At 44.7% G+C, this 19873-nt stretch overlaps 1 protein-coding gene and 1 long non-coding RNA gene across 3 annotated transcripts in view; one reads left to right on the top strand and one right to left on the bottom strand.

Annotated features, from left to right (window-relative positions):
• Positions 1–19873, top strand: part of susd2 (sushi domain containing 2) — a 100221-nt gene that overhangs the window by 42944 nt on the left and 37404 nt on the right. The window contains exons 8-11 of the mRNA XM_078421327.1: positions 3038–3306; positions 5559–5714; positions 14928–15086; positions 18118–18366. Of these exons, the coding sequence (XP_078277453.1) occupies positions 3038–3306; positions 5559–5714; positions 14928–15086; positions 18118–18366 (833 nt within the window). The remainder of the gene's footprint in view (positions 1–3037; positions 3307–5558; positions 5715–14927; positions 15087–18117; positions 18367–19873) is intronic.
• LOC144605775 (uncharacterized) overlaps positions 1–19873 on the bottom strand; it is a 50725-nt gene that overhangs the window by 2935 nt on the left and 27917 nt on the right. For both annotated transcript variants that reach the window (XR_013548890.1, XR_013548889.1), the window contains exon 3: positions 1305–1401. This is a non-coding gene — a long non-coding RNA (uncharacterized LOC144605775). The remainder of the gene's footprint in view (positions 1–1304; positions 1402–19873) is intronic.

The raw sequence follows: 19873 nt of genomic DNA, 5'->3' as shown, positions 1-19873 counted from the left end.
CAAGTTTAGTGCTGCAGGAATTACCTCTGCCTGTCATTGATTTGGAAAGTTAGATCATTCATAAAATATTCAAAATCTTGCTGTTGTATTTGGCCCTGCATAACCTGTTGTATTTGGCCCTGCATAACCTGTTGTATTTGGCCCTGCATAACCTGTTGTATTTGGCCCTGCATAACCTGTTGCCCATCATTACCTTCTCTCATTCGGTGCAGCTCCAAGAATGATTCAATTTAAATTTCTCATTCTTCAATACAAATTGTTTGAGGGCTTTGACCCTCTCTATTTCCTCTACCTCTACCACCTCCTGAATTTACTGAGATATCTGTGCTTCTTACAGATAAGACCATAAGACAGGAGCAGAGCTAGGACATTCAGCTCATAGAGTGTTCTCTGCCATTCGATCCTGGCTGATCTACTTTTTCCTCTCAACTGCACTCCTCTGTGCTTCTCCTGTAACCTTTGACACCCTTACTAATCAAGAACCTATCAATCTCCACTTTAAAAATTCCCACTGACTTGGCTGAAGAAATTTCTCCTAATCTCCATTCTAAAGGTACGTCCATTTGTTCTGAGGCTATGCTCTCTATTTCTAGTCTCTCCCACTACTGCAAACATCCTTTCCACATGCACTCTTAGAGACCGTTCATTATTTGGTAGGTTTCAATGAGATCCCCCTTATCATTTCTAAACTCCAGCAAGTGCAAGCCCAGATTCTTCAGACATCAACCAAACCATCCCTGGGGTCATTGGTGTAAACCTCCTCTGGACCTCTCTGCTGGGGTCAATGACCCTGGGGTCATTGTTGTAATCGCCTGCACTTTTGGACCTCTCTAATGCCAGCACATCCTTCCTCAGATATTGGGCCCAAAGCTACGCGCAATATTCCAATTGTGGTCTGAGCATCCCTGCTTTTATGTCCTCGTCCTCTCAAAATGAATGCTAACATTGCATTTGTCTTCCTTCCTACCGACTCAACCAAACTTTAGGGAATCATGCACCAGCATTCCCAAATCCCTTTGCCTCTCTTATTTCTGAATCCACTCCCCATTTAGAAAATAGTCTGTGCCATTATTAATTCTACCAAAGTGCATGATTGTACAGTCTCCCATAATGCATTCTATTTGCCACTTCTTTACTCCTTCTTCAAACCTGTTCAAGTCCTGTTCTGTGGACTCCCTACTTCCCCATTCTTAACTGCTCTCCACCAATCTTTGTTTCATCCATAAACTTGGTCACAAAGCTATCAATTCCATCATCCGGCTTCACTAACATATAACGTGAAAAGTAGCAGAGCCAACACTGACCTTTGCAGAACACCACGAGCCAGCAGCAGTCAATGTGAAACAGCCCCCTTCATTCAAACTCTTTGTCTTCTGCTGGACAGCTGATCTTCTATCCATTCTAGACACAAAATGTTGGAGTAACTCAGCGGGTCAGGCAGCATCTCGGGAGCGAAGGAATGGGTAACGTATTGGGTGGAGATCTTTCTTCAGACCCTACTAGTACCTTCCCTCTAATTACATGGGTTCCATATTGTTTTGCAGCCTCATGTGCGGCACCTTATCAAAGATGTTCTGAAACTCCAAGTAAACAACACCCACTGACTATCCTGCTTGTTACTTCCTCAAAGAATTCCAACAGATTTGTCAGGCAAGATCACCCTTTAACAAAACCAACTGACTTTGGTCTATTTTATCATGTGCTTCCAAGTACCAAAAACTCATCCTAAATAATGGACTCTAAAATCTTACCAACCACTGAAGTCAGACCAACCAGCCTATAATTTCCTTTTTTTGTTGCTTGGCTCTCTTCTTATACAGTGGTAACATTCATGATTTTTCAGTCCTCCGGAACCATTCCTGACTGCAGTGATTGTTGAAGGATCACTACTAATGCGTCCACAATCTGTACAGCCACCTCTTTCAGAACCCTGCCATGTAGTCTATCTGGTGCAGGTGATTTATCCACTTTCAGATCTTTCACCTTCTCCATGGTAATAGCAACTGCACTCACTTCAGTCCCTGGCTGTCCTGAGGTTCTGTCCTGTTGCTGGTGTCTTCCACTGTGACTGTATTGAGATGTTTTACTCTACTGTTGACAGCCTTGCCTTCAGGTGTCAAGGCCCGGCTCAGATCATTGTCTTGAAACCTGTCTTCCTCTCCATGCTCAGATACTTAAACATCTACCTTTGATTTAGGGATTTAGCCATTGATTAGGAAAATTGAATGACTGAAGCATCACTTGAGACCAAAGTCCATTTCAAGTGCCAAAGATTTAATTATTACACCAATGAGGAGAGAGCTGCTGAGTATCCCAGAACCACGGAAAACATGCAGTATTGTGCATATCTTCAGTCCATGCCCAGCTGCAAACAGACTAGTGATACTTAGCTTTAATCACATAGTAATTAGGACAGTTTGATTACATATTTTGATTATATAGTTTGATCAGTACGGGTGTCATAGGTTAAGGGAAGAAGGCAGAAGAATGGGGTTAGGAGGGAGAGATAGATCAGCCATGATTGAATGGCGGAGTAGACTTGATTCGTCGAATGGCCTAATTCTACTCCTATCACTTATGACCTTAAGACAAACACTGTGCATACCCAACTAGGTGTCCGGCGAGGCATAAAGGGACAGTTTAACAACACTATGGACAGCTCTGTGTTGGCCCAGGATGTTTATCAGACAGCCAGTCCTTTATCCTTGAGCCTACAGAATGACTTCAACATTCAGTTCATGGCAATCCCACCATTAATAGTGAGTGGACAGCCTGTAAAGGCCCATACCAGGAATGTGATCAAGTCTCCTCATTCATCCTACATTTGTTTTCTGTATGGATTTCTACACACCTACTTATGCTAAGCTGCCTTCACCCTGGCCATCTCTAAATTGCCTGATATGATATTTTCTACCCCTGTTGGCCTTGCTTTAATGGAGTTGGAAGTTTTACCACGTTGAATTCACCACACATAGTTTCATTGATGGCCATTCCTTGCAGCAAGGTTATTGTGTTGGTGTTATCCTTCTTCCACCAGTCCCAAGTATGGAGCAGGCCAACAGTGCTGCTACGATGCCAGAGGAAGACAGATACTGACCATAGACTCCACAGGAGGGAGCACTCCCGACCGGGGACACGATTGGGGCTCGCCGCCGTACCAGAGACCCCCCCGGGTGCCTGGCTTCTCCCACGGCCTCTACGATGTGATCAGTTTCTATTACTGCTGCCTGTGGTCTGATAACTGCCAGCAATACACTGATCTGCGACCTTCCAGTGACTGCCGCACCTACAGGCCGCCGAAGATTGGTAAGTGATGGAGATATATTCACGCATTGATGGACAAAGGAACGATTAGACATAGAAACATAGAAAATAGGTGCAGGAGGAGGCCTTTTGGCCCTTCGAGCCAGCACCGCCATTCATTGTGATCATGGCTGATCATCTACAATCAGTAACCCTTCTCCCCATATCCCTTGATTCCACTAAACCCTAGAGCTCTATCTAACTCTCTTTTAAATTGATCCAGTGAATTTGCCTCCCCTGCCTTCTGTGGCAGAGATTCCACAAATTCACAACTCTCTGGGTGAAAAAGTTTTTTTTCACCTCGGTTTTAAATGGCCTCCCCTTTAATCTTAGACTGTAACCCCTGGTTCTGGACTCCCCCAACTTTGGGAACATTTTTCCTGCATCTAGCTTGTCCAGTCTTTTTATAGAAGATTAGACAGAAATTAATTTGTAGAATTGCATAGGATGGATACGGGCCCTTTGGTCTATTGAATCCTCACAAACCATCAATCCTGCACTCATCCCATATGTTATAGATTGGTTGTTGTCATTGGCGATAGTATAGTGAGAGGCATTGACACTATTCTCTGACATGAGGATCAAGAGTCCCAAATGCTGTGTTGCCCGCCTGCTGCCCGGGTTCAGGACATCTCATCTGACCTGCAGAGGAACATGGCTTGGGAGGGGAAAGATCCGGCCGTCGTGGCCCATGTGGGCAACAATGACGTGGGTACAACAAGGAAAGAGATTCTGCTAAGCGTTGAGAGGATTAGAGAGTTGAACGCATGGCTCAAAGACTGGTGTGGAAGAGTGGGTTTGAATTTATGGAACGTTGGCACCAGTATTGGGGAAGAAGGGAACTGTTCTGACGGGACGGACTCCACTTGAACCCGACTGGGACCAGACTCCTGGCAAACCGTATAACCAGGGCCGGACATAGAGCTTGAAACTAAATAGTATGGGTGGGGGGGGTCGACAAATTGGAAGTGTAAGGGTGGAGGTAAAGTGAAAGAGAGTGCAGGAAAAGTTATAGAAGTCTCCAGACTTAATGGGACAGAATATTTAAGATGGGATAAGAGAGTAAGGTTGGGTAAAATCGGGACCGGTGTGAAAGAAGGGGAGGTGAATGTCGATATAAAGGTGTTGTATTTAAATGCATGTAGTATAAGGAATAAAGTGGATGAGCTTGTAGCACAGTTAGAAATTGGTCGGTATGATGTGGGAATTACAGAGACGTGGTTGCAAGAGGATCGGAGCGGGGAGTTGAATATTCAGGGGTATACGTCCTATCAGAAAGACAGACAGGTGGGCAGAGGGGGTGGGGTGGCTCTGTTATGAAGGAATGAAATTCGGTTCTTAGCGAGGGGTGACATAGGATCAGAAGATGTAGACTCTTTGTGGATAGAGCTGAGAAATTGTAAGGGTTAAAAGACCCTAACGGGAGTTATTTACAGGCCCCCAAACAGTAGCCAGGATTTTGAATACAAGTTACATCAGGAGATACAATTGACATGTAAGAAAGGCAATGTTATGGTGGTCATAGGAGATTTCAATATGCAGGTAGAGTGGGAAAATCAGGTTGGTACAGGACCCCAAGAAAGGGAATTTGTAGAGTGCCTCTGAGATGGATTCTTAGAGCAACTTGTAGTGAAGCCTACCAGAGAGAAGGCAATTCTGGATTTAGTGTTGTCCAATGAACCAGATTTTATAATGGAACTCATGGGAAAGGAACCACTAGGTGGTACCTACCACAATATGATAACATTTAATCTGCAATTGGAGAGGGAGAAGGTGAAATCAGATGTTGGTGTTGCAGCTGAGCAAAGGAGACTATGGAGGCACGAGGGAGGAGCTGGCCAAGGTCGACTGGAAAGGGACCCCAGCAGGGATGACGGTGGAACAGAAAAAAGGCAGGAATTTCAGGGAATAATTTGGAAGATGCAGGATCCTTTCATTTCAAAGAGGAAGAAAGACTCTCGGGGGAGAATGAGGTGACCATGGCTGACAAAGGAAGCCTAGGACAGTATAAAACTAAAAGAGAAGGCATAGAACTAAATTTGGCTAAAGTCGACTGGAAAAGGACCCCAGCGGGAATGATGACAACAATGGCAAGAATTTTATGGAAATATTACAATAAAAAGCAGGAAAATAACCTGGAAGTCTGGAGACGTTCAGTTTCACTACTGAGTGCTGTATTTATGGAAACACCCATATGTAAATAACTATCTAAATTCTTACAGCAATATTGTCAGATTTCTTCTCCTCTTTTCCAGGCACGGCATTTGGGGATCCACATCTCTTCACGTTTGACGGTGCTAACTTCACCTTCAATGGGAGGGGAGAGTACACCCTGGTAAAAGGAGAAGGACATTCCACAAGTGGAATTTTGCAAATCCAAGGAAGGACAAAACTAATCAAAAATACAGAAGGTAAGAATCTTTGGGCAACAACTTTATTTACAAGCAGCTGCCTTTTGGGAGCCATCTGTTCTTTCCAAGATATACAAGCCCATTTCTATTTCTCACTACATTACACCAGTGGAACTCTAGCCAGTCATGTGGTAGCAATGATGCATAGAATAAGGGGAGGCTATTTTATAATGTTGCTTGGAATAATGTCAATTGATCAATATCCAGCTGTTTGTGTCCAGTGCACTCTCCTTATAATGGTGTCCAACATTGCCGATTGTCTGCTATAATCGAGTAAGGGATTACTGAGTAATAAAATATCATTGCACAAGTAGTAGAAATAAAGAACTGAAGGTTAGTACCCAAAAGGACACAAAGCGCTGAAGTAACTCAGCAGGTCAGGCAGCATCTCTGGAGACCATGGATAGGTCAGGTCGAGACCCTTCTTCAGACTCTCTGTCTGGAACTAGGCCTGGAATCCAGGTGAGTTGACGGGCCCAGCCTACTGGTGGCTGGGAGAGAGATGAGGATCGGCAAAGTTATGGTGGCCGGAGCGCAGGTAAGGATCAGCGGTAGTGGCATGACCCGTGTGGGTTGGCGTTGGCAGCAGTCTGTCTGGGGCATTGGGGTGGCATGGGGGTAGGGTGAGGAAACCCTGCCCCATTCTCAGTGAGATTCCCACGACCAACTGCCCACCAGAGTTCAGGGTGAAAGGACATCGACCTTTGTTTTTAATTCTGTTTCTCCTTCCAAAGACGCTAACCTGCTGAGTGTACAAAGTTCTCTTTAACAGCTAAAAATGTATTTTTGTTACTGTAACATAAAAATACTAAAGGGTGTTAATTACATTGTTTAATAGTTAAGTGTGGATCGTGGCAATTGGACATGAATTTCAATTGCTTGTCAATTTCCATGGCATAGTGTGACTAGCCGCCTGCTTTCTTAGAGGCAGTGGCGTCTGATTACTGTCCACAATAACCAACATCCATTATAAAGAAATCATTAATAATGTGGGCTTACTGCAATTCATTTCTTCTGACTTATTTCTTTATCGGGTCTAATGGAGAGCTGGTAGCAATTTCTAGGAGGCTAAATAATAATCTCAAAGACACACAGTCTCTTGCAAGTCATGTGACTGTCTTACTGCTTTAGAATTTTGGTTCCATCCTGATCTTTGATGTTGTCTGCATGTTCTTTCTGTGACTACATGATCTTTTCTTGAGTGCTCCAGTTTTCCTCTCACATTCCAAAGATTGTTGATTATTAGGTTAATTGATGACTGTATAGTTCACCGAGTGTGCAGGTAGTGAAATGAAAAGGATGTGTTTATGGGCGTGTGTGAGAGAGCAGGTTGTGGGGCAATGAGATTGATGGGGTTTCTCTGCCAGTCAGCATGGACTCTATGGGCCAAATCACCATCTCCTTTGTCATAAAGAAATATGAGAAAAAAACATTTCAACAGTTCTTTAGAATTCCAATTAATGAGCACATGAAAAGCTTATTTTGAGCTCAGACATTGGCTAATCAATAGGATGTGCTGTTTCAAGAAAACATTTTACACGGAGAAATAAGTGACTAGTTGTTCTGGTCTCTGTATTTGGAAACGAACAAGTGAAAACGAGAATAAAATGATTATTATGCAGGTTGCTATGATTAACAGCCTGAATGGAAGGCAGAAGCAAGTCCAATACTAACTTAAAAATGGAATTGGATTACTATTTGAAACAAGAAAAGTGGTAGTGAAGCTAAACAATTGGCCACTTGGGATGCTATTGATTCCAAATAGAGATTTATGTCCAGAAATATTTCTCCAATATGTAGCTCTAAACGTACTTATAAATTAATCATAGTATACCATGATCATTTAGCCATGATCACATTGAATGGTGGTGCTGGCTCGAAGAGCTGAATGGCCTACTCCTATTGTTTATTGTCTAATGTCTATTGTATACCACAGTCCATCTTTGATCTTTACTTTTAATGATAGTCAAATAAATGGTTGATTGTGAGCATATTAATTGCTCTTGTTTAAAATGAATTGCATCATTGAGGCGGCTCTGATTATAAACGTCAGGAATAACAGTACAAACTGGGGTCTTAAGGAAAGACACAGCTAAGTGAATAGTTGGTAGATATTCCTTAAACGAAAGGTGGTCCAATTATTCAGTCTCCAAGCACCAGATTTTAGGTACAACTAGACCAAGTGGACCAGTTGGACCCAAACCTCTCTTGCATTGATACAGCACCTTCTCCTCCCCCCTCCCCCCCTTCCCCCCTCCCCGCCTCCCCCCCTCCCCCACTCTCCCATCCCCCTCTCCTCCTCCCCATTCCCCCTCCCTCTCCCCTCCCCCTTCCTTCTCCCCTCTCCTCCCCCTCCCCTCTCCCCCTCCCCCCTCCCCTCTCCCCTTCCACCCCCCTCTTCCCCTCCCCCCACTCCATCCCCCTCAACCCCCCTTATCCTCCCTCCACCCCCCTCCCTTCCTCCCTCCCCCCTCCCTCCACCTTTCTCCCTTACTCGCCCTCCCTAGGAGATAGATTTAAACTTTAAAATGTGAATAACTTAAAAAATATAACACCAATTTCAATGAAACGTCTTCCATTAGCACCAAAGAGATGACGGTGAGTAAGGTGGGCTGAAAATTGTCACTCTATCGTGTACCGTTTTGGCTGTAGTTCAGGAACAAACAAACAAACAAATGAGAGTATACAGATAACACATTTCTGGAAACTTTAAAATATCACGCTGCATCTACAACACTTAGACCCTGCAAACTCTCAGAGACAATGCCAATTTCTTTTCTTTCCACAGATGTGGCCTAATATAATTTTTTCCCCAGCTTTTTCTATTTTTACTTCAGATGCACTGTCTTGAATGTAGACAAGAATATTGCAGCCCTTCAGCCCACAATGTTTGTGCCAAACATAATGCCAAGTTAAACTGATCACATCTACATGATCCATACCCCTCTATTCCCTACACTTACATGTGCCTATCTAAAAGCCTCTTCAATGCCACTATCGTATCTGTCTCCATTGCCATCCCTGACAATGTGTTCCAAGCCCCCACCACTCTCCTTGTTAACAACTTGCCCCACACATCTCCATTAAACCTTCCCCCACTATATGTCTACTAGTTTTGGACATTACCACGCTGGGAAAAAAATTCTGACTGTCTATCCTATCTATGTCTCTCATAATTTGATATACTTCTACTATGTCTATTTCAATTTTATCCAACCTCACCGTGTAGCTGAAATCCTCTAAACCAGGCAGCATTCTAGCAAACCTCTGCACCCTCTCCAAAGGCTCCACATCTTTCCTGTAACAGGGTGAACAGAACTGCACGCAATACTCCATGTCGACCTAATCAAAGTCCTATAGAGCTGCATCATGACTTCCTGACTCTTATATTCAATACCATTAGTAATGAAGGAAAGCATACCATTCTCCTTCTTTACCACCCTATCTACTTGTGCTGCCACCTTCAATGAACTTGGACTCCCAAGATACCTCTGAACATCAATGCTGTTAAGGGTCTTGCCATTAACTGTTTATACTCTCATTGCATCCAACTACCCAACACCTCATACTTGCTTGAGATAAGCTCCATCTGCCATTTACTTTCCCATTTCTGTAGCTGATCTGTATCCCGCTGTGTCTTCTGACAGCATTCCTCACTGTCTGCAACTCACCCACATTTACGTGTACGTCATTTATACATATTACAAACAGCAGATGTCCCAGCACAGATCCCTGCAGAATTCCACTAGTGAGAGACCTCCAGAATATCTACCTTCCACCACAACCCTCTGCCTTCTATGAATAAAGCCAGTTCTAAATCCATAGGATCGAGTCATTGTGAATCCTGTACATGCAAGAAACAAAGATCCTCATCTGGTTCCCGCAATCTGCTCTCTTGCCTTCTTCAATAGGCTGTGCTAGATCCCACCAGGCCTGGGGACATCCACCATAAGGTTCTTCAAGAGCCCCAGCATCTCCTCCTTCTTAATCTCAAACTGCCCTTTGCATATTTGTATTCTCCACACTGATCTCGTTGTCCTCCAAGTCCTTCTCCTTGGTAAATACAGATGCAAAGTATTAGCTTAGTACCTCATCTACATCCTCTGACTCCAAGCATAGATTCCCTCCCATATCCCTGAGTGGTCCTACCTTTTCCCTGGTCACTCTCTTATTTTTAGTGTCCGTATAAAAAGCCTTCAGATTTTCTTAAATCGACTCAGCAATCACATTTCATGGCACCTATCAGGCCTATTAATTGCTTGCTCAAGTTCTTTTTTACACAGTTTATATCCTTCATAATGAGGGATATATCCTTCATAAACCTGACATACGCTTCCCTTTACGTCCTGACCAAATTGGTCATTTTCGGTTTCCTAACCTTCCCGTCCTTTTCCCTTCTCCGTACTGGAACATGCTGATCCTGCATTTTGATCAATTGACTTCAAGGGACTCCCTCATGTGGAATTACCCAGTAACAACTGCTCCCAATCTACCCTCCTAGCTCCTGCCTAATGACATTGTACTCTGCCTTGCCCCAATTAAATATCTTCCTCCAACAGCCAGATCTGTCCCTATACAAAACAATCTTAAAACTTATGGAGTTGTGATCGCTATCTGCAAAATGCTCTTCCATCGTAACACCAGCCATGTGGCCAGGCTTGTTTCCCAATACATGGTCTTGTATGGTTCCTCCCCAATTCTCACTATCCACACATTGTTTGGTACAGTTTAGTTTAGTTTAGAGAAACAGGGTGAAAATAGGCCTTTCAGCCCACCGAGTCCACGTCATCCATCGATCTCCCATACATTAGTGCTTACAAATCTGCACGTCTTTGGTACATGAGAGGAAACCGGAAGAAATTCATGTGATCACAGGAAGAATGTACAAGCAGCATCTGTAATCAGTATCGAACCCTTGTGAGGCAGCAGCTCTACCATTGTACCACCCTGGAAGGAAACCATCTTGGATCAACTTAACAAATCCTGCCTCTTCTAATCCTCTTGCCCAGACTAAGTCCCAGTCAATGTTGGGAGGTCAAAGTCACCCACTACAACTTTGTGGTTATAATATAATCCCATTTCAAGATCAATCCCTAATGCCTCAGAAGACGTCCCCTCCAGTATGTCTCTCTGAGTACTACTGTAGCATTCTCCCTGAGTATCTGCAGCATGAGAGTCATAGAGTCATACAGCGGGGAAACAGGCCCTTCAGCCCAACTTACCCCTACTGTCCAAGGTTCTCCATCCATATTTGTCCTACCTGACTGCATTTGACCCATATCCCTTTTAACCTTTCCTATCCATGGACCTTCCAAATGTCTTTTAAATGTTGTTATAGTTTCTGCCTCAACTACCTCCGCTGGCAGCTCATTGCATATATCCACCACCCTCTGTGTGAAAACGTTGCCCCATGGTTTCCTATGAAATCTTTTCCCTCTCCCCTTACATCTATGGCCTCTGGTTTTTGGTTCTCCTACTCTGAGTAAAAGACTGTGCATCTACCTACTCCCCTCATGATCTTATAACCTCTATAAGATGACCCCTCATCCTCCTGCACACCAAGAAATACAGTCATAGCCTAACCAACCCTTTCCTAAAGCAGGGTGACCAAAACTGAACACGATGCTCCAATTGTGGCCTCACCAGCACCTTGTACAGCTGTAATATCCCAACTTCTGGACTCAATACCCTGAGTGATGAAGGCCAATGTGCCAAAAGCTTTCTTGACTGTACCTTATCTACCTGTGACACCAATGTCATGGAACTATGTACCTGCACTCCTAGATTCCTCTGCTCTGCAACTCCCCAGAGTCGTGCCATTTACTATCAATGCCCTGCCCTGATTAACCTTCCCAAAATACAACACATTTATCTGCATTAAACTCCATGAACTATTCTTTTGCCCGCTTGCCCAAGTGATCAATATCCAGCTTTAACCTTTGATAACCATCTTTGCTATCTATAATACCACCTCCTTTGTGGTCATCTGCAAATTTACTAATCATGCTTTGTAAGTCCTTATCCAAATTATTGATTTAGATGACAAACATCAATGGGCCCAGCACTGAACACTGAGGCACACCACCAGTCACAGGCTTCCATTCCGAGAAACAGCCTTCTACCGTCACTCCCTGTCTACTTCTATGAAGCCAATTTTCTATCCAGTCCACTAGCTCTCCTTCCATCCCACACAATCTAACCTTCCATAATAACATATCATGTGGATCCTTATCACATGCCTTGTTGAAATCCATACTTATAATATCTATAGCTCTGCCCTATCAACCTTCCAAGAAGCCAATTTTCTATCCAGTTCTCCCTGGATACAATGTGTTCTAACCTTCCAGAGCAGCAGAACCTTGTCAAATGCCTTGCTGAAATCCATATATACAATATCTACAGCTCTACCCTCATGAACCTTTTTAGATTTGTGAGGCATGATCTTCTACGTACAAAACCATGCTGACTATCCCCAATCAGCCCTGTATGTATCTTATCCCTCAGGATATTCCCTAGTAATTTTCCAACCACAGATGTTCGGCTCACTGGCCTGTAGGTCCCAATCTTTTCCCTGCAGCCCTTCTTAAAAAGAGACACAACATTGTCATATCAGCCCTTGTCTATCTAAATACATATGTCTCTTATTCCTCAGAATATTCTCTAGTAACTTTCTGCTCACAGATGTTAGGCTCACTGGCCTATAGTTCAATTTAGTTTAGAGCATGGAAACAGGTGCTTTGACCTACTGGGTCCACACCGACCAATGATCACCCATACATTAGTTCTATCCTACATACTATGGAAAATTTACAGAAGCCAATTAACCTACAAACTTGCACGTCTTTGGAATGTGGGAAGAAACCGGAGCACTAGGAAAAAACTCATGGGGTAACAGGGAGAATGTACAAAGTCCATACAGAGAGCACTCCAAGTCTGGATCCAACCAGGGTTCCTGGCGCTGTGAGGTAGCAACTCTGCTGCTACGTCACTGTGCCGCCCCTAGTTTCTTTGCAGCCCTTGTTGCAGCACAACATTTTCCACCCTACAGTCTTCTGGCACCTCGCCTATATTTAATCATGACTTTAATGATGATAACTCTCAAAAGGGCGGCATGGTGGTGCAGTGGTAGAGTTGCTGCCTTACAGCGCTTACAACGTCAGTGACCCGGGTTCCATCCCGACTAAGAGTGCTTGTCTGTACGGAGTTTGCGTTCACCCAGTGACCTGCGTGGGTTTCCACCGTGATCTTCGGTTTCCTCCCACACTCTGTAGATTAATTGGCTTGGTATAAATGTAAATTTTCCCTCGTGTGTGTAGGATAGTGCTAATGTGCGGGGATTGCTGGTTGACATGGACTCGGTGTGCCGAAGGGCCTGTTTCCGTGCTGTATCTCTAAACTAAACTCTCAGCCAGGGTATCTCCAATTTCTTCTCTAGCTTCCCACAGTGTCCTTGGACATATCTCATCAGGTCTAGGAGATTTGACGATCTTCATACTCATTGGAAGATTCAGCACATCCTCGACCGTAATACTGACTACCCTCAAGACACTTCCAATGTCCCCTGGTCTTCATGCCTTTCTCCACAACAAAAATGGAGGAGAAATACTCATGGAGGACCTTGGTCACCTCCTGTAGCCTCAAGCACAAATGCCTGCTTTGGTTTCCCTTTTTCCCCTTAATGTATTTGTAAAATACTTTTGGATTCTCCTTAATATTACCTGCCAGAACTATCTTCCTGCCCCTTTTTGCCTGCCTGACTTCCTTATTTAGCATGCTCCTCAGCTGCTAGAACTCCTCCAGGGATACACTTGATCCCAGCTGCCAACCTGTTCGATGCCTCCTTCTTTTTCTTGACCAGAGCCTCAATTTCTCTGGCCATCCAGGCATAGCCCAGACCATCACACAAACCAACCTCCCTTCCCTTGACTGCATTTATACCTCACCCTGCCTCGGCAAGGCCAGCAGCATAATCAAAGACCAGTCTCACCCTGGCCACTCCCTCGTCTTCCCTGTCCCATCTGGCAAAAGCTATAGATAGAAGTGTGAAAACACACACCTCCACCTCCAGGACAGTTTCTTCCCAGCTGTTATCAGGCAACTGAATCATCCTACCACAACCAGAGAGCAGTGCTGAACTACTATCTACCTCTTTGGTGATCCTCGGACTATGCTTGATCGGAATTTGCTGGCTTTACCTTGCACTAAACGTTATTCCCTTATCATGTAAATGGATCGATTGTAATTGTATATTGTCTTTCTGCTGACGAATTGGCATACAACAAAAGCTTTTCACTGTACCTTGGTGCGGGTGACAATAAACTAAACTGAACTTCCTTTCATCCACCTGCCTTACCCTTCACTTGAACAGAAACTTGCACAGCCATAACTCCAGTCACCACACTTTCAAAAACATCCCACTCTCCTGACGTTCTTTTACCTGCAACCAACCTGCTCCAATCAACTTGACCGAGTTCCTGTCTGATACCATCACTGTTGGCTTTGCCCCAATTAAACATTTTAATTTGTGAGTCTGCCCTGTCCCTATCCATAACTATCTGAAACCTAATAGAACAGTGGGCAAACACCTCTCCACTAGCCCCTCTGAATTTCCGCACATTAGATCGATCATTGCCCTCTCCATGTAGGGCCTCTACATATTGCCTGAGGAAACTTTCTTAAATACCTTTGCCAAATTCCACCCCATCTAAACACTTTGCCCTGTGCCATTCCCAGTCACAATTAGATTAAGTTAAAAATCCCCTACTACAACAACTTTACTAGTCCTGCAGCTGCCTGCAATCTCCTGGCATATTTGCTCTTCTGATTCACGTTGACTATTTAGGAATTGGATAAGATAGGTACAAAAACAACATTTAAAATACACTTTTTCAGATGCATGGAGGGATAGGACCCAAGTGCAGATAAATGGGGTGACCTCAGATAGACATCCTGGTCTGCTTGGACAAGTTGGGCTGAAGGGCCTGTTTCTGTTCCGTATGACTCTATGAAATATTTGTACTGTAACAATGAGCTGTTTAGCAGTGGGCTGTTAACAATGCTGCATCAATCTGCAGGATCACTGCGTAAGAAGTGGGCATGACGTCCAAGTTATATTCAGAACAGTATGATCAACATCTCCAAGATCTTCTTCTGAACTTTTATATGTGTTTTCCTTTATATTGATTGATAACTACCTATTTTTGCTTTCTGCAGGAACAAATGCAAATGTGACTGGCTTTACTGCCGTTGCCATGCAGGAAAGTGACTCTGATTTAATTGAAGTCCGTATTGCTGACAATGAGAACAGTGTGGAGGTACTAGTCAACAATGGAATTGTTACTTTTAATGAACAGAACTGGATGGATCTTAAAGGTGAGTTTTGTGTCAAATTGGTGGTGTTGATCTGAAATGAGCCAATAAATTCCGGACTTTCCTGGGGTGCGTGCCCTTAGCCTGCTGGCAGTGGCTCATAGTTGTGACTGAGCAATGACCATTGTTCTGACCTGATTCACATCTCACCTCAAGCACATGACATAAAAGTCTAGCATGGAGTATCAATGCAGTGCTGAGAGAGTACGTCACGTTCAGAAATGCTGCCTTTCAATTGAGATTTGGTTCAAGCGCTTGTCTTTTCTGTTGGGCAGATAAAAAACACTAGACCGAGTGGACCTGTTGGGCCAAAACCTCTCCTGCATTGGTGTAGAACCCTCTCCTCCCCCCCTCCCCTCTCCCTCCCTACCCCCTCCCCCCCTCCCATTCCCCCTGCCCCCCTCCCTCCCTCCTCCCTCCCCCTCCCTCCAGGTCCCCCACCCTCCCCCTTCCCCTCCCCCTCTTCCCCTCACTCCAACCCCCTCAACCCCCCTTATCCTCCTCCCTCCCCCCTCCCTCCCATCCTCCCCCTTCCCTCCCTAGGAGATAGATTTAAACTTTAAGACGTGAATAACTAAAAATATAACTGATTTTAAATGAAACTTCTTCCATTAGCACCAAAGGGACGACGGTGAGTAAGGTGGGCCTAAAATCGTTGCGCTATCGTGTACCATTTTGGCTGTAGTTCAGGAACAAACAAACAAACAAACGAGAGTTTTAGTATAGAGATGCCAAGGCATTAACTCCGAGTACAGCAAGTGATGTCACTATGTCCAATATCAATACCTAAGTCAATGACCATGAAACAATCATCATCACATTGATTATCCCAATTCACTGCCAGCTTACTATGTCTATGATTAAAAGAAGACTTAATGATTTGTGATGTGCTTTGTGCCCTACAGTGAGAGAGTAGCGCTGGAGTTGGTCACAGCCCCTCAGCCCAACCTGCCATTCAGTGTCATTTCCCCAGGCCTCATCTCTTCTTTAACCGCAGATTTCCCCACAACCCCCAATTCCCTAATCTTTCAAAAAATAATGATCTACTTCCTCATTGAATACCCTGAATAATCTACCCTCTCTAACCCACCTTTATACTAGAGTTTAGAGATACACTGCGGAAATTGGCCCTTCGACCGACCAAGTCCGCATCGACCAGCGATCCTCACACATTAACACCAGCCTACACACACTAAAGCCAATTTACAATTATACCAAGCCAATTAACCTACAAACCTGTACGCCTTTGGAGTGTGGGAGGAAATTGGAGCATTTGGAGAAAACCCACGCAGGTCACGGGGAGAAAGTACAAACTCCGTACAGACAGCATCTTTAGTCAGGATCAAACCTGGGTTCTCCAGCACAGTAAAGCAGCAACTCTACCACTGCGCCACCGTGCCATCCTCCTAACCAAAGAGTTCCCATCATTCAACAGCCTCTGCCAGTAGGTAGCTCCTGTGGAGTAAATATCATATTTCACCTTCAAAACTCGAGGAGAGAGGAGTTGAGTAGTCATTTTTAGAAAGTATTTTTGAAAAATTGGCAAGAGTTGAGAGACAGAGCTGGTTTTGATTGAAGGTAAGCATTCTTCAAGTAAAAACAAGACATTTAAAAAGCAGATTTTGACTAGGCGAGGGAGAGCCAATAAAAGGATGGGAAGGGTGAGCACAGCAAGGCTGTGGGAGCAAGGCTGTGGGAGCAAGGCTGTGGGAGCAAGGCTGTGGGAGCAAGGCTGTGGGAGCAAGGCTGTGGGAGCAAGGCTGTGGGAGCAAGGCTGTGGGAGCAAGGCTGTGTTGAGGCTTTGGTTCAGGAGGCTTTGGTGAGGGTGCTGAGATAAGGGTCAGGGCAGGTTTAAGGTGCAGTCTGTTTTCTGTATAATTCTTTCAAGGTGTTTGGTGTCGTTGGGATGGCAGGTTGGATATTGGAATGCTCTGGATGTGGGAAGTCAGGAGGATTCCCAGTGCCTCTGGAGACTGCACCTGCAGTAACTGCGTCCAGCTGCAGCTGCTTAAGGACTGCGTAAGGAACTGGAGCTGTAGCTGGATGAGCTCAGGATTATCTGGGGTGTAACAGTGTCGTAGACAGGAGTTACAGTGAGGTGGTCATGCCCAAGGTACCGGCAGCAAAGGGAGTAGGCAGGAAGTGCAGGTATCCCTGGGGCTATTCCCATCCACAACAGGTCTGCCTGTGGATGATGCTGTGGGGAGGATAGGCTTGAGGGAGCAGCAGCAGGGTTCTGACCTGCCACGTCAGGTCTGACACTGTGTCACAGACGGGAAGGGAAAAGTCGGACACAGCCGGCACGATAGGAGACCTCGAGGGACTGACAGCATCTCTGGAGAGAAGGAATGTGTGACGTTTTGAGTATGAATATTGATTTCTCTAACTTCACGTAACCTTACTTTCCCTCTTTCCCCACCCCTCCCCCACCCTAGTTCTCTATTCCTTGGAGTGCAGGAGGATGAGGCTGATCTTGTATATGTGAATAAGATCATGAAGGGAATAGATCGAGTAAATGCACAGAGTTGGGGAATCGACACTGAGGGGCAACTTTATTACACAAAGTGTGGTAAATATTATGAGTGAGCTGCCCAAGGAGGCAGTTGAGGCAGTTACTACCTCAACGTTAAAGAAACATTTGGACAGGTACATCGATAGAATAGGGTTAGAGGGATGTGGGCCAAATGCAGGCGTGTGGGGCTAGTATAGATGGGGCATGAGTGTCAGCACGGGCAAGTTAGGCCGAAGGGCCTATTTGCACTCTGTATGACTCTGTATGGCTCTGTGGCTCTGTGACTCTGTGACTCTGTGACTGTCTCTGTGTCTCTGTGTCTCTGTGTCTCTGGGAGATCGTCTTGGCATCATGTTCGACATGGACATTTTGGGCCAAAGGACCTGTTCTTGTGCTGCACTGTTCTATGTTCTATGTTGCTGAAGGCATTATATACAAGTTACAGCCATGTTTATCAGAGTTTGTTGTGGTTGGACTTTGTGACTTTGGTATGAGATCAAAGGCCTGATTCTCCTCCTCTAGGGGTTTTCCTGTACTCGCCCATTGTGCATCATGTCACCATCATGTTTCCCTCTGGGGCCGGCGTGGAAGCACGAGCCAGGGGCACAATTCTGAGCATCACTATCCTGCTGCCGGAGACGTTTCTGAACCAGACGGAGGGTCTGTTTGGAGCGATGAACAATGACCCGACTGATGACTTCACATTCAGAAACGGATCATCTCTCCCAAACGACACCAGTCAGGAGATGCTCTATGAACTGGGTGCCAGCTGTAAGTACAAGCCTTCCCAAGGCACAGCCTCTCTCTCTTTCAATCCACACATTGAAACTTGGACCAATCTAAGTCCAGGTTAAGTTTTCTGATGAGTACTGAGCAAACCTGATTTAGCAGGTCAATGAGTGTTTGCATCTTCCCTCTGTGATACTCTTGTCTACCAAAGCCATCTCCCATCCCTTCCTCTTGTACCCCAAGAGAAACTATCCCTAAGATTCCTGGTGTTCCTTCACTTGATTCTTATCATTTTCTCTTGCAACAGTCTTTCATATCCATGAAACCTATCACTTGTTCCCTGGCAATACTGCCTAATTCCTTCCCCTGTCCCTGCACTGGTAATCTTGCTATAACATGTGTTTCTATTGCAAATTGTATATCAAGGTGATGATGCATTTGGGAATACTATTTGTATTACGTGGGCCCAATTGGTTATAACGCACAGCGAGAGACCCACTTAAAGGTCAGTTTGGAAATTGAAGAGCAGACACGAGGCTGTCTTGTAAAAAAAACTGTATTGGAGAAACGAAGTGTGGAAACGCACTCCTTCAGATTTAGGGGCAGTTTATTCCCAGCTGTTAGACAACTAAAGAGCAGTCCTGAACTACCATCTACCTCATTGGTGACACCTGGACGATCTATGATCGGACTTTCTGGCTTATCTTGCTCTAAATGTTATTCCCTTCATCATGTGTCTTTACAATGTGAATGGCTCAATTGAAATCATGTATTATTAAACCTAGAAACATAGAAAAAAGGTGCAGGAGGAGGCCATTTGGCCCTTTGAGCCAGCACTGTCATTCATTGTGATCATGGTTGATCATCCACAATCAGTAACCCGTGCCTGCCTTCTCCCCATATCCCTTGATTCCACTAGCCCCTAGAGCTCTATCTAATTCTCTCTTAAATTCATCCAGTGATTTGGCCTCCACTGCCCTCTGCAGCAGAGAATTCCACAAATTCACAACTCTCTGGGTGAAAAAGTTCCTTCTCACCTCAGTTTTAAATGGCCTCCCCTTTATTCTAAGACTGTGGCCCTTGGTTCTGGACACGCCCAACATTGGGAACATTTTTCCTGCATCTAGCTTATCCAGTCCTTTTGAATTTTATATGTCTCTATAAGATTCCCTCTCATCCTTCTAAACTCCAGTGAATACAAGCCTAGTCCTTTCAATCTTTCCTCATATGACAGTCCCGCCATCCCAGGGATGAATCTCGTGAACCTACGCTACACTGCCTCAATTACAAGGATGTCCTTCCTCAAATTAGGAGACCAAAACTGTACACAATCTCCAGATGTGGTCTTACCAGGGCCCTATACAACTGCAGAAGAACCTCTTTACTCCTGTACTGAAATCCTCTCGTTATGAAGGCCAACATGCCATTAGCTTTCTTCACTGCCTGCTGTACCTGCACGCCAACTTTCAGTGACTGGTGTACAAGGACACCCAGGTCTCACTGCACCTCCCCCTTACCTAACCTAACTCCATTGAGATAATAATCTGCC

This window comes from Rhinoraja longicauda, chromosome 25, assembly GCF_053455715.1.
Source record: "Rhinoraja longicauda isolate Sanriku21f chromosome 25, sRhiLon1.1, whole genome shotgun sequence".
In the NCBI taxonomy this organism is placed as follows: Eukaryota; Metazoa; Chordata; class Chondrichthyes; order Rajiformes; family Arhynchobatidae; genus Rhinoraja; species Rhinoraja longicauda.
The sequence above is the reverse complement of the archived record's forward strand: the minus strand, read 5'-3'. Positions and strand labels throughout refer to the sequence as shown.